This window comes from Ambystoma mexicanum, chromosome 9 (assembly GCF_040938575.1).
Source record: "Ambystoma mexicanum isolate Mex_15411 chromosome 9, UKY_AmexF1_1, whole genome shotgun sequence".
Classification (NCBI taxonomy): domain Eukaryota; kingdom Metazoa; phylum Chordata; class Amphibia; order Caudata; family Ambystomatidae; genus Ambystoma; species Ambystoma mexicanum.
In genome coordinates, this window is record NC_090931.1 from 1,343,148,553 (window position 1) to 1,343,163,809 (window position 15,257).

Genomic DNA, 15,257 nt, shown 5'->3' on the forward strand with positions numbered 1-15,257 from the left:
CAATAATACCATTGTGCAATAAATCATTACCACTACTTTCGTCTTTAGGTGGGCAAGCCCTGGGGATAGATAACTATATATAGGGGGTTCGGTAACCTGTGTCTGTACAATAATAAAAACAATTGGATGTCCATCCAGGGAGAAATCAAACCCTCTTAAATAAGAGAATTCTAAGGGAAAAGGTAAACAAATCTTCAGTGAATGATCATTGTTCTAATTTTCACAGATGAGTTTGGAGGCAGTGGAATAACCTTGTATGTTATTCACCCAAGAAAATAAAGTTCCTCATCAATGTTGTGTCCCAATGGGAACTTGCTCTCGAAATCGATAATATATCTTGTTTCTCATTGTCTTAACAGTTTTTCTCTGTCTCCTCCCCTGGGTCCAATCTTCACTTGATGTAACCCAATGAACGTGAGATCACAATTTTCCTGTGCGTTTCTTCCAAAAGTGTTTTGCTATTGGGTATGCATAATCTTGATTTTTAATTGCTCTGATATGTTGCTGTATGCGTATCTTTAGTTTGCACTTGGTACTCCCTATGTACCATTTGTTGCAGGTGCATTTGAGTGCATACACAATATACTCTGAGTCGCAAGCTATTCTGTCCATGATGGAAATAGTTCTCTTGAGTATGGGATGTAGATATGTGCTGCACTCTTCCGCATAGTGACATATCTTACATTTTCTGCATTTATAGAAACCATCCTTCCTACAACTTAACCAGGTAGGCTGATGGGAAATGGTGTCCGGTGGCATAAAGCTGTCCGGTGGCATAAAGCTACTCACTAATTTGTCTTTGATTGATTGACAGCTCCGGAAGGCAAAATGTGGGTATTCACCTATTGATTGTCTCAGATCCGTGTCCACTACCAATGTATTCCAATGTTTGCGTATGATGTCCTTGATGTTCTTGGCTGATTGTCCATACATCAAAATCAGAGGAGTTTTAACTTCTTTATCCGTACTCGGTGTCCTATTGGTGCAATCCAGTAGTAATGTAGACCTCTCACATTGCCGTGCCTTGAGATAGGCTCTCTGGATGATTTGTTTGGGGTAGCACTGTTTTTTGAAACCCTTTGCTGTGATTTTACTTTCTTCATCATAGGAACTGAGTTCCGAACAGTTTCTTCGGAGAGGGATAAACTCGCCATAAGGAATGCTCCAAATTAAATTTCGGCAGTGGGAACTGTTGGCATGTAACGGGGCATTTGTTCATGTTGGTTTTCAGAACATTTTCGTCTTAATCTTCCCATCATCTATTTAGACCGTGACATCCAAGAACACAACTTCCTTAGGACTGTGGGTTTCAGTGAATTTAAGATTAAATTCATTGATGTTTAGATGTTCCACAAAATCCATCCAGTCATTTGGTGTGCCCTTCCAGATGATGAATAGATCATCAATGTAGCATTGCCAAATGACCACCTTATTAGTGAACCCCTTGTTAATTTCTTTCCATGGCTCATATTTCTCCCAGTACCCCATTGTATGGTTTGCATACGAGGGGGCAAAGATTGTGCCCATCGTGGTACCTTGTTTTTGTCTATAGTACCTTTGATTGAACAAGAAAACATTGTTGGTCAAACAGATGGATCATGGCAAGGATCATTTACGAATGTTTGGAATCATTTAAAGACCTTGTATTCAGATAATAAGTACAGGCCTTTATCCCTTGTTTGTGTGTGTGATGGACGTGTATAGGGAAACCACGTCCATTGTGGCCAGTAAAAAATCTGATTCACAGGGTAATTCATTAATTTTAGACAAAAAGTCCTTCGTATCTCTCAAATATGAGGGTAATGTCAAAACGAAAGGAAACGAGGATTTGTCAATGTACTTGAACATGTTCTCTAATAATGACCCTGTCAGTGTAACAATGGGTCTCCCCGGAGGCTTCAAGATATTCTTGTGTAATTTAGGAAGGAAATATATCGTGGGTGTAATGGAGTGGGACTTATAGAGAAATCTGATATCATCTTCCAGCATTCCTTCTTCAGACCATTTTCTGAATCCATATATACTGCCATCCATATATCTTACATCACAAAGTTATTTGCCACTTGACGTAAGGCAACTTCTTGTAATGTCACTTCCCATGGTGCCTCTAAGTAACAGTGTTGCTGCCCCTTACAATCCTCTATTCTGTTAAATCACTTATGTTGGTGTCAGCGCATATGCTGGATGCCAGGATCCACTTTAAGATACAGTGTGTGCCTGGCCAGGCCTCTAACAAAATTGTTCTTTCTCAACCCCCTTATTTGGCTGAGAAGTTTGAAATCCCAGGCAGTAATCTAAATTCCAGAAGAAACAACATTCTTCATATTAATATTCCCAAGGCTAAAAAATGACCAACCCATCATGTTCCCTTTCTATTCCTCATTTCTGGAATAATCGACCGAGTAATCTTAAACTGGCCCCTTTGTTGACTTTCAGAAAGAAACAGAAAACATTTCTATAAAGCCTTATGTTAACCGTTCTCCCTGAATTATATCCTCATTTTATTTTCTGTGCTTCGTTACCTCTGGGCCAGATTCATGCATTACAAAAACTGTAAATAAATCAAATATACATTTGTGCTAAACTTGTTCCTTATTTGGTGTCCAGATGTTTTTGCGCTACTGGTGTTCAATTGAAGCACCTTTTTTCATATGGGATAATTGAATGAAAGTAGGCCAGAAAATGACTTTTGAATTTTTTCTTAATAACTTTTGTACAGGTTCCAATTTTCCCTTAAATTATCAGTTTACAAGGAGTGGTGGCAGGCTTTTTGATGGAAAATCTCATCCAAATCTGTCCAGCATGTCAAATGGTATTAGCAATAGAGTATTTATTTATTTATTTTTAAAGTCAATGCAATTTGGTTTTGCTGCGATTTCCTCTTATACGTAACAGCCGAGTGGAGCTGATTGGAGGCCCTGCCGCCAATGAGTGAAGTCTGCAATATCCAACCTGCACGGATGAAGCCCGTACTGGTCCAGGGCGTCCGTTTTTGCTGCTGTTTCCTCTCACCCGTAGCAGCTGAGTGGAGCGAAATGTAGGCAAGGAGTAGGCACTCCAAGGAGTGAAGTCGGCAATATCCGCCCGAAAGGGTGAAGCCAGTGTGGGTCAAGGGCGCAATGTTCGGCACTGCCGGTGTTCAGCACAGCAGGGGTCAGTGAGCGGCTACACACCACCAGAAGTCCCCGGATTCAATGACTTGCGAGCTGCAGCGCCGGGGCTGGACAAGGTGTAAGTGAATCTTTTGGACTTAAATTGACCTTTGCTGTACTAGCGTCACTTTGGACTAGTGACTTGTGGTTTTATGTGTTTCCAGTCTTTGTAACATCTACTGTCTTCCTTAGAGGAGGAAGAGAGTCATTGAGAGTGCACTAGTCCATCCCAAAGGGGCTATATCGGATTGTCTTAGCCCCTAGACCCTGGACCCAAGATGTCCAAACGCACAGCTGCAATTGAAATTGTACTGCGGGAGGCCCACAAGAAAATCTATAAGCTCTTCAAACCAATTGAGGACGTAAACTTACTCATTAAAGACTTGCTCCTTGATATCGGAGAAATAAATGACATCGGGGAAAAGGGAAGTTTGGTGAACAATAAAGGAGTGGCCGCCTCGTACTGCGCAGTGAGTGCAGACAAAATCAACGCTATAGGTGTGGATATTAATCCCCCAGATATGACTAAGGATGGTGCCTCTACCCAGACCCGCCCCAATCCACCTATAAAGTCAAGGAAGCTTCATATTTTTGGTCCATTGGCGGTCTTCAAAATTGAAGAGGACCGGCCAAGAAGGTGGTAAAACCTTTTCTATTCCTGCAGTTTGACCGAGTCCTCAAGGTAAACAAACTGATCAAGGCATCAGTACGATCGAGCTACATTTGTCATCATTAGGTAATAACCTTGGTCTGTTGGCAAACAAAATTCACGACAATCGCACTGACCCAGACACCAGACTGATTACATCAGCAGTACTCAAAGTGGCTGAGCCCTTAGTTGCAATGGCATCTGATACACAGGAATTCTGTCTAAGAGACTCAAACTCAAATTTTTATGTGTGAACGCCCAAGTCCCATTTTGATGTGGCAACCCGCAAACAGGATAACATTTTTTAAATGATATGCGTTATCAGACGCCAACCAGCCTGTTGGCTTACCCGACATAGGTTCTGAATCCCGGCCTTCAGGTAAAGGGAGTGGGCATGGAGGTCCAGGGCTTGATACCTTGCAAGGAAATGTTGGTATTAAACAGAGGAACACCGAAGAATATGTGTGCCCATTGACACGCAGCACAACGGTAACGGCGCAGTCATTAACTCCTTTATATATGCCAGTGGGCATGGCGCAAACCCAGACAATTTCAAGTTCTTGCAGATTTCAGCCCTCTGTAGAATGTGGATGTAAGTGCTCCAACAAAGTAGACATTGCTTTAATTAAGGCTGATCTATGTTGGTTGAAGGACACTGTGGCGTCTGGTCCCGATTAAGAACAAAGAGGGCGTGCCTAAACCTAGTGGCCATACTATAGAAATGGCTCAATAGGGGCCCACCGGTGGGCCAATGATTCAACTGCCTAGGGCATTTAAAGATCCACCAAAGGCATCTAAATCCCTGCAAACAGGGGGGCGGTAAACCGCCTGTCATGTCCCCGAGTATAAGGGGGGGGGGTTTGTAGATCTACTGGAAACAATAGATAGATATGTAAACCACTCATAGCTTGATTTCGCGAACAACAGACACCAAGATTCACGTGACCCGACTGTTGAAAGATGTAACCGGGGACATCGACTCACTCTGGTTGCCAAAACCATGCCTTGTAATACAGAGGGTCTCCCGAGGTGGAGAGGGGGTCATGTCTACATGTATAATGTACCGAGGTTAGCGCCTGGCAGTTGAGTGTAAAGATTCCTTGCTAAACAAGGCAATTATGCATCCTCTTGGCCCCGACTTCCCATATCGTATCATCCCAGCTGCTGTCTATCCTCTGCACTTGCCACGGCTCACCCTCCACCACTGGAGGTTGCACTTACCTTTCTTCATAGCACTTAACCTACTGCTCTCCATGAGCACCACAGCACCTATTCCATACCACTCTCCCCTTGCACGTTCTGAACACTCACAAGGCATAGTAGGTTTGTCTTCCCCTCCCCATTGTCTCTTATTTTGTTGCATTTAATTATTTAACATTGTTATAATTACATCGTTTATCATCCCCTGTCACCTCCCTGTTGCCCTATGGGCACTTTGAAACAGTATTTGCTTCCTGTCTAAGCACCTAACAAGTGAACAATAAATAAATTCACTGCTGCAATCTGTTAAGGGTTGCAAATCTGTCATCATAGACGATTTGGCCTAGTGTACTTAGAGTTCAATGCCCAACGGAAAAAACGATTATATTAAAATGGAGCTAGAAAACAAATTGGCAGAGGGCATAATTTCCATCGAGCTTAGAAGGTATCCATCCCTCCAAAGGCTTGAGAATCACCTTAAGGTCTCCCCCCCAAACCTACTATTACCAACACCAATTGAGCAGGAAAAAAAGGCTCAGTTAAACGGAGGTGGACCACGAAGAGGGGTGTGAAGGGGTGGATTGACAAACTCCCAACCCCACTCAACAGTCACTCCCGAAAAGCCACAAGAGAATGCAGTATTTGATAGTTGTACATTTATGTCTTGTAATATAGCAGGTGTTGCTAAACATCTGGTTGACCCAGAGACGATGAACTACATCAAAGGCTTTGACATCATTGTTTACAAGAGACTTGGGTGTTGGAGGCTTTGTCAATCCAGGGGTGTGACGCCTTCTCCATTCCAGCTACTAAGGGGCCTAGGAGGCAGGCCCAAAGGACGTCTGCAGATCTGAGTGGTGTCAAAACTGAACTGGACAGTTAATGAACCCACCACGAGTAGGATGGACATTCAGTATATTGTTGCTCACCTCTCGGAAAATGGATTATGGACAAGCCAGGTAGCACAGGCTGCGGTGAACCTTGAGAAGTATAGCAGGGGCATTTTACGTTTCCACTATACTCATGCCAGTGGGGCCATTAGTCCAGCCATCCAGTTATATCGATCACAGACCATTGCGTTGGCACGTTACGGGGCAGATATATGGGGTTGTGCCAATGTTGAAGCTCTGAGTTTCTGAAACCAAAAGCATCATTGCCTATAAGCACGCCAGGAGCTAGCCTACGAATAGAGTGTGATCTCCTACCAGTACAGGTCCACATTAAACTGAAGCCAGTATTGTTTTGGGCAAGACTCTGGTCCTCCCCAGGTTTGGGTTGTTACAGAGAGGTTGTGAAACTCATGCCAACCTTGGATGGGGCCAAGTCTTTGCCATGGTTGAAACATGTTAAAACATGTCTGTTGCAGTTCAGCCAGGGCAGAGGGAAAAATCAAACAAGCAGGCGCCGAGTATTCTAGGTGCTCCATGGTAGCAGCATGTGGAAAGCTAATCTGGAATCAGATACCTTGGGTCCAAGCCAGTTTTTGGCTTGGAACCTTATCTGGATGGCGAGAGCCCTCGCTTTGCACACCATAGAATTTTGAATCTATACCTTAAAATTGGGGACTCTGACAAACGCCTGGCTGGGGGTAGCCAAGTCGCCTTGCCCAATATGTGAGGACCCGGATGAAACAATTGTACGCTTCATGTTCGTTTGCAAGCGGTATGACCATCTTAGGAGAAAATCAGATTACACTGTTGAAACGAGCAGGTACTCGCCAGACTGAACATGCTCTGGCGTATTGCCGGGATTCGGAGCGTGCTCATGTAGTTTTTACAGTTACTAAATATATACATAGAGCCTGGCTGAAGATGGAACAAAATGGTCAGTGCAGGGGTTTAAATATGGAGTGCTTGCGCTGCGATTTTTAGTGGGGATTTTATGGGTATGCAGAGTTTGCACAATCAAATTGTATTTTATTATCTATTTTAATTGTGATTTTTCCAATTTGATTAGTTTTGTATCATGTTTTTATGGTTTTGATGCCGAAATAAAGTAACATTGACTGAATATATATTTACATCCACATAAATACGTGCACACAGGCATACTCTCCTAATGGAACTCAAAAGGTTAAATATCTGTTTTAACCCACATTTCCATATTTATTAGGTTTGTACAGAATAAATAAAAACTGTCACAAACAGTTAATGTTTTCATTGCGTTCATAGGTTTGGGTAGGAGTTTTTGAATTGGTTTTGAGTAATTTATTTATTTGTAACGCTGGGCTGGTAGGCATAGTGGCGCAAACATGACAAAGTGGCGCAAACATGACACACAAAGAACAGAAATAAGAGATACTGCATCAGATCCAGAATTAGGCCAAGGGACAGTAGAACAAGGTTTTTAGGCAGCTTTTAAATTTAAGGAGGGACTGACAGTCAGGTTGGGGGGGATGAGAGGGGACGGGTGGAGTACATTCCGGCTCTTGGGGGCAGCATAGCTGAAAGAGGCCTGAGCCACGCTAGCCAACTTGGCTCCGGGGACTTGCAAGAGGCCCAAATCATTGGACCTTAGTGTCCTGCGTGCCAGCAACCATGAGAGTCAGTTGGAGAGATATCCTGGGCCAACACCATACAAACACTTATGCGTGATGCCCTTGCCTCAGAAATGTGATTCTGCCTATGTAGGCCTTCCAAAACTCTGAAGCCGTTGTTTTGAATAATCTGCAGTTATTTGCACCTTGTAGCAGGCTACAGCCATAATCCAGTTTGGCTCCAACAACTGCCCTGGCAATAGTAACAGTTTTCTCGAGGTAAAAAAGGCATCAGCTGGGCAAGTAGTTTTAAGTAGTAGGAAGTAGATGAGACCAGGCTGCTCACAGGCTTTCATACTTTTTGATCAATCACCATGCCCAGTGTCTTGACTTTAGGGAGTGTGGTGATAACACAGGGCTATCTGGAACTCACAGTAGTCCAGACTCAGTTTCCTTAGCCGTGCTGTTGTGCCCACAATCATTAGCTATGCTTTTGTGTCGTTAATGGCCAGCCCATTATTCATCATCCAGGTTTGTATAAGGGAGTAGATAATGTTGATAGACTCAGTATCCCTGATGTAGTCACCTGAAAGTGGGCTGAGACACCGAGTATCATCAGCATAGTTTGTGTATAGCACCCCTGTGCCATCAACTAATTCAAATAGAGACATAGTTAATATGTTAGAAAGTGTGTGAGACAAGCAGGAGCTTTGGGGGGGGACTCCACAGGGCACCACAACGTCATCAGCCTTGTGGCAGTCTGCAAAGACCGTAACCTTGAAGTATGTTAGAAAGGATTTCAGCCATCTAGCGGCTGACAGTGAAAAGTGGGCAGAGTGAACAAATCGAATGATCAACTTTGTGTGATCCACCAAGTCAAACACTGCAAAACGTCGATGAGCATGAGGAGAGCTGTGCCTCCTTTCACCAACATTGCAAGATTATTGGCCTTAAGGTCAGGAAATGCAGATTCTGTGCTATGAGCCTTACGGAAGCCCGGCTGCCTCTGCCCCAGGATCTGATGTTTGTTCAGGAAGCCTTGTACTTGCAGATAAGTAGCCAGATCCAGAATGTTAAGCAAAAACGGTGCATTAGAAATGGGCCTATAACTAGAGGGCACGCTGGGGGTTGAGAGATGGTTTCTTTAATAATGGAGATAGCCATGTCTGCTTAATGCTGGTTGGCACAAGACCGTCCCTAAATTAGGTGTTTACCAATTTTGTGATTACAGGTGCCAGTTGACCAGCGCATGCTTTTACAATCCTCGATGGGCATAAATCACCTTTACAGAATGTAGGTTTTAGCCGGCACAGTAGAGTAAGCAGCTTACTTTCCGTAACCAACGAGAATTCAAAGGGAGGGCTAGCTCTATTGACCTCAGAAAGTGTCTCGAAGTACATAGTCCTGTCATAGGTTTCACGTTTGGCCCGAGTCTCATCTCGTATCTTCGTAATTTTATTGGTCATAGCCTCCTGAAAAGACCTACACCAGTTTTTATAGAAGGACACAGGTCCTCCAATTCCCTTAAGATCTTAAAAAGTACTTTAGTGTCGGAATCAGCCATTTTTATCCCCTGGTCTGGTCATAAGCAGCTTTTTCGCATCGGAGATGGCGTCTCTATGCTCTTTAGCTGCCGCTGTGTATTCTGTTCTATTTGTGTCCGAGTTGGAGGTCCTCCAGCAGACAAAGGCTTTGCGCTTGGCCATTTTTAGCTTCAGAATTTTGGCTGAGTGCCAACTTATAAACTCCCTTTTTGGCATGTGTCATGTTTTTTCTGGTGCAATTGTGTTAACAGCTTCTCAAGCATGCTTTGATAGGCATCAGCTATCATTACTGGTGACCAGATTGGGTAGGTCATTAAGGGTTGCATCAAAGAAGGGGCTAACGCTGGGGCAGAAAGCCAGCGCATAGTGCTGAAAGTAAAGGCCACTCTTTGAAGTTTTATTTTCCCGTACTGTGATGCAAAATCAAGATCAAAGTGAACATATGGTCTGACCATGGGCATGGGATCACATCTACGTTATCAATGGTGACGTTCAGACTGGCAACCCAGTCAAGCATCCTACCCGTAACATGGGTTGTGGCAGAGACAGTGTGCTGAAAGCCCAAGTCAGAGAGAGTAGCCTCAGTGATGGAAGCCAGTTAGTCAGATCCATCATGAAGAGAGAGATTAACATATCCCAGAACTACAACCTTCGAAGAGGGCTTGAGGCGAGGAGCTAGTCTATCACCCAGTTGAATGGGAAAGTTTGGCATTGGAGTAGGTGGGCGGTAGACAAGGATAATATCGATGGTCAAATTAGGATTAATCAGCACATTGGTGTACAAAGTGTCACATCCGCTCTGCGCTTCCAAACATACTATGTGGACTTCGAGGGATGCCCGTTACATCAATACAGTTACTCCCACCTGCCCCCTACCAGACGACCAGTCAATTCTAAGAATGCCATAACCATTGGGCACTGCTAACGTCATGCAGCCAAGACTCGGTAATGGCACATATGTCAATGTGCTTGACTCACAGGCAGTACGCAATGCCCACTGAATGTAAATGTTTAATGAGGGGGCCGTGTATTTATCAGCAGGAACAAAAGAGAGTAGACTGGCATCAAAGCACCTGGGGCTGCTGTCATGTTCACAGTCTAATTCCCCAAGGCTGCTTTACGGCTTGTTTTGCAGGTTAGTGGTATGTTAGAGAGATAAAAGGCTCAATACCTGTGAAGAGAGGATTTTGCAGTGGAGCAGGCGCACGCCCAAATGTCAGTGCTCCCTCGCATCCCGGATGCAAACTGGCAAAAACCAGCCTCTTTAAAACACGCTGGCGCTAACGTGCCACAAACTAGTTTTAATTGCTGACACTGCCGGGAAATGTAATTCGTTTGGACTACAGGTTGCACAATCTTATGCAGCAAGTCTGAATGGTCTCACAAATGGGAGAAAAAAAAAACACAAACTAGTCACCAAATAAGGCACAGCACACTAATCAGTGCGTCACAGCCACCACAAGGATATTAAGAAAAGCAAAATGTGTTTTTGAATCGAGCGCAGCAACACACGCTCTGCTTCACAATAGCTTTACTTTACCCAGCAATACACATTCAGTCGCTGCATCCATATACAACCATGCAGCAATGAAGATTCCACAATGGAGAACTCCATTTTGTTCACGGCCCTCTGACTATCCACTCAAATACCCACAAAGGTAAATTTACCAAGTGCTGCTGCACCTAGCAAACCCATTTGCAGTGTCCCAGATTGCCTGCCTACTGCAGGGCTCAAAGCCCATAGGAGTCCCCCCTCAGAACTAAAATCATCCTCAAAGGCGTAAAAACAGAAAAGGAAATTACAATTGTGCTAGTCCACAACTGTTGGGGTCTTAGAAATGTGCATGATGGCATGTACAACCAATCCAAACAGGGGCGTGAGGAAGCATGAACACAAAAGAGGCTTTGCTGAGGCCAATTCTCACCCATCCACCCTCATCCAGATTTGATCGCGTCAATCCTAAATAGCTATAGGTCATAGGTGCAGGCACCAGAAAGCTCAAATTGAGGACAATGACAAACAAAACTGCCCTTTTGTTGAGAAAAAAGGTAGAACCTTGTGCCGGATTAACAGGATTATGATGCACTTGTGGGACTGGCAGAACCGTGACATTATGTTTGGGAGTAGAGTAGGGAAAGACTTAAGCTGTGTCTGCCGCTGGAGGGAACGTTTGCATCCACGAGGGGAAAAGAGTTTGCTCGCAGTTCTAACCGGAGGTAAACCTGTTCAAGCTTAAAGAACCCAAACACTGGACGTGAAGGAAGGCTACCAAGATATCTAACTGTAATGGTGCTGACCATTTCAATCTAGACCATCTTTCCATCAAGGTCGACAAGAAAGACTGGAAAGCCAGGCAGGTGACTTGACACCATAATGTTTATGTAGGAGAGAGCAATGATGTAAAAAGAAAAAGAAAAAGAAAAAAAAGTATCTTCGAATGACTCAAGTCCCGTCGAGTCAAGATATCAAGTAAGCTGTAGTGATGGGAACCTGCGCCATAGCATTAGAAATGGAGCACACCAGCAGGATGCCAGACAAAATCCTGTACAATCTAGAAGTCAACACCAGGCCAAATTGATGTCAAAATGTCAATGTGCTACAAGGGTGTACTGCACCATCCCTGTGTGGGTGGGTGACTGTGGACCACCTGTATATAGAGGAATGCCTGTCAAAAACTACAGCGCCACTAGGAAGCAGGATGAATCTTAAAAAAAGATCTGATCATGCTTTATGCCCACAACCAGCGTGGGTGAGAGGTGCACACTGATAACGTATGTATGATGGCCGGACTATCTAAAGCAAACAAGACTACCAAACAAAGGGAGTAGTACAGGATCCCTGGAAAAGATGAACACCTGCGCCAGTAGTAATGCAGACTGGGATGGAAAGGGATGTACTAATTAACAGGAGGCAGTGTAGAAACAATGGTGATCCTTTATCAGGTTACCTTTTCCGCCAAGCTAAAAAACATCTCTGGTCCCGTTAACCCCATCTGGCCTCTAATTCAAGCATTCATCCCTACCCACTGCAGCTGTTGGGACTATGAACATCTGAATATGAAATGACTTGGCATAGAAGCATTTCCTCTAAACTGCTCTACAAGCCTCTACAGAAAAAGGTGTTTTGACATTGTAGAGCTTCCCATTTCATTTCAAGTCACCATTCACAACAAAAGCGCAAACACCGCAAAGTAAACACTGTTTTGGATAGCAACGAACATTTAAAATGTGTGGGCAATCAAGAGAAAAATCAAAATAAAATAAACTACCACCAACCTTGTGTATTCCTCCTGCAGCTTATTGGGATCACTTACAAAAAACTTTACTCTAAAGTTCAAACTGTGAGGAGATCCTCCTATAGGAAAACAAAGTTTTGCGTAGTCACCTTGCAGTCAATATCATCAAAGCACATGTTCACAAAAAAGCATATAGGTTCTTACTCTTTAACTGCTTCCTGATCGGTTTGTTTGGATCCAGCCACCTCTGAAAAAGAAAATACACATATCTTTAAGATTCCAAGTGCAATTTCCAGACACATTTGGCAATCCTTTCTCTCTCAAAACATTCATATAGGAATATGCCACATCAGGATATGTTTACAGAGCATTAAATGAGTCTTTATTATTGTTACTTGGTAGTAAAACCATCTCTGACCTGAACCAGAATTCCAAACACAAAATTAATTCCCTGTCTTAGTCTCAACTCATCCTACCTCTTTCACTGGGTTTGTGGCAAGCCAGCCTCAACATAACTTCCTGCTCCTGCAAGAACAACCGATTTTACAACCATGTCTCGGGTCTTCCTCCCACCCATGGACAGAAAACCTAGGAGTGCAAAAAGACAACTACCCAACGGAACACTGCAAGCCTCACCAAAGCCCGATCATCTTAAGTAGACAAAGCCCACCATTAATCAAAAGGGAAATCCCCTGTCCTATTGCGTGCCACAAACAGTACCCCTATCCTAGTAAAGTAACAGGGCAGAACCGGTAAACAGGACTTGTAGCTACTCCATTTTTTCTGATTGCCTCCATGCCCGATTTCTACGATCTTCCATTCTCTCAGCCCTCGTGTTCCTGCTCCCATGTTAAAATGGGATGTCAACATCAGTATTTACATGATCACAAGTATAAAATACCTTCCAAACCAAAAAGGTTCACTCTTAACTACTGTGATTGTGTGAACATTAAAGCTTGGCTCTCAATCAATTCCTCCCATGCGCCTACAATGGGCGAGATGCAGAAAAAGCATACCACCCCCACCCACCCAGATTCTGAGCCTCAACTCAAAACACTTACCTCTCCCAAAATGCAAATCCCTCGACACAAGTGAACACACAGCAACTCTGCACACCTATGGGTATTTCCTTGCTTCCCAGCTTGCATCAAACGTACTAACAAAGTTACTCACCGTAGTGACTACCTTACTCCTAGTCCATAGTCCCCTTTCCTCCATACTTGTGGGACATTCCGTCCTTCGGGACAGGTCCAGAACACTTTGTTAAAAAACATCAAGTTGAAAATGTTTTGTCCTTCCTCTCTTTTTACGCGGGGTACCGCACGTGGCCGTAACCCCACCCTTCTGAGCTGCGCCCCGCACATCGGCCTTCAGTCCTCTTATCGCCAGGTCTGCGACCATTTAAGCAATAATAGAGGATACTTATTAGAGGGGACGGCGGGCGGGCGTATGGAGGAAAGGGTACTATGGACTAGGAGTGAGGTAGTCACTAAGGTGAGTAACTTTGTTATACTCCTATGTCCCATCCACTTTCCTCCATACTTGTGAGGAGTGCTTTGGAATCTCCCACAGGTAATACGGGTGGATGGAACTTCCCTACTGAAAAAGCTTTTTAAGGACAGCCTGGCCAAGTTGAGCATCCACCCTGGAGCTCAAGTCCAAGCAGTAATGCTTACAGAAAGCTGATGGGGAAGCCCACGTAGTTGCCTTAGCAATGGTTTTCCAGGGAACATATTTTTGGAAGGCAACAGCAGCCGCTTTGCCACATACAAGATGGGCATGGATGCCCTTCAGAAGTTGAATGCCCTGAATGGTATACGCTTCTGAAATACAGGAGGCAATCCATCGGGAGATAGTAGCCTTTGAAGCAGGTTTCCCTTTCGGGTCTCCGAACGTAACAAAGAGTTGATAGGAGCCTCCGAGTTAAGAGGTCTTGTCCAGATAGAACTTCAGAGCTCGTCTGACATCTAAATTGTGCAACTCTCTCGCCATCCGAGGCCGGGTTCAGAAAGAAGACAGTTAACGATATAGATTGATTCAACTGAAAATCAGTCACTACTTTAGGCAGGAAAGAAGGATTAGTGCGGAGCACAACCTTATCCTTATGGAAGATAAGGAACAGATGTTCCACGGACAGAGCTTGAAGCTCACTTACACGCCTTATCTCAAGTCACTGCGATCAAAAAGGCAACCTTCCAAGAAAGGTACTTCAGATCCGTCGTAGCTATGGGTTCAAATGGTTCATGGCATAAGGCGGTCAGGACCACATTTAAATCCCACTTTGGATGAGGATTGCGTACAGGTGGAAAAAGATGTAATAAACCTGCAAAGTTCCTTCTGAAGACAACTGGATTCGTCAAAGAAAAGGAACAGGTGTCAGTGGACAGGTAGGTGGCAATAGCCGACAAGTAAGTCCTACAACACAGAACAGGAATGCCCGAAGCAGCCAGATGAGAAATGAACGAAAGGACAGTGTCAATCGTAGCATGTCTGGGGTCTAGCTGCTTAGCCAAACACCAGTGACAAAACCGGAGCCACTTGCTCCTATACGGAGACCTCGTAGAAGGCTTCCTGGCTGCTTGGATAATGCACATATTGTCCACAGACAGGTTAAACTGCGGTAGGAACTTGAATGCAGGCGCCAGGCCGCCAAGCTTCAAGTGGGAAGGGGTGCCACATCTGCGGATCGCACTGGTGAAGCAGGTTGGGAATCAACGGCAGTCTGATCGAAGGACAAAATCGACAGATGCTGAAGTTCCAAAAACCAGAATCTGGCTGGCCACCAAGGAGCTATGAACAGGAGAGTGCAATTTGATGCATTCCTGAGCTTGCAGAGTGACCAATGAATCAGAGGAAGAGGCGGGAAGGCATATGCCCTCATGTTGTGCCACAGAATCTAGAGAGCATCCCCTAGAGAGGAGGCCCCGAGACGATTCCTGGATGCATAAAGAGGAAGTTTCCTGTTTGTGGCAGTCGCAAAAAGGTCCACTTCTGGAGAGC

The 15,257-nt window shown here is 44.3% G+C and overlaps 1 protein-coding gene across 2 annotated transcripts in view; it reads right to left on the minus strand.

Annotated features, from left to right (window-relative positions):
- The window catches only part of PTPN4 (protein tyrosine phosphatase non-receptor type 4), a 2,055,941-nt gene that overhangs the window by 1,830,833 nt on the left and 209,851 nt on the right, over nucleotides 1-15,257 (minus strand). The window contains exons 4-5 of one of the 2 annotated variants that reach the window (XM_069616749.1): nucleotides 12,462-12,504; nucleotides 12,298-12,376 (exon numbers count right to left, since the gene is read on the minus strand). In XM_069616749.1, coding sequence (XP_069472850.1) covers nucleotides 12,298-12,376; nucleotides 12,462-12,504 — 122 coding nt within the window. The remainder of the gene's footprint in view (nucleotides 1-12,297; nucleotides 12,377-12,461; nucleotides 12,505-15,257) is intronic. The other variant, XM_069616750.1, reaches the window with a different exon arrangement.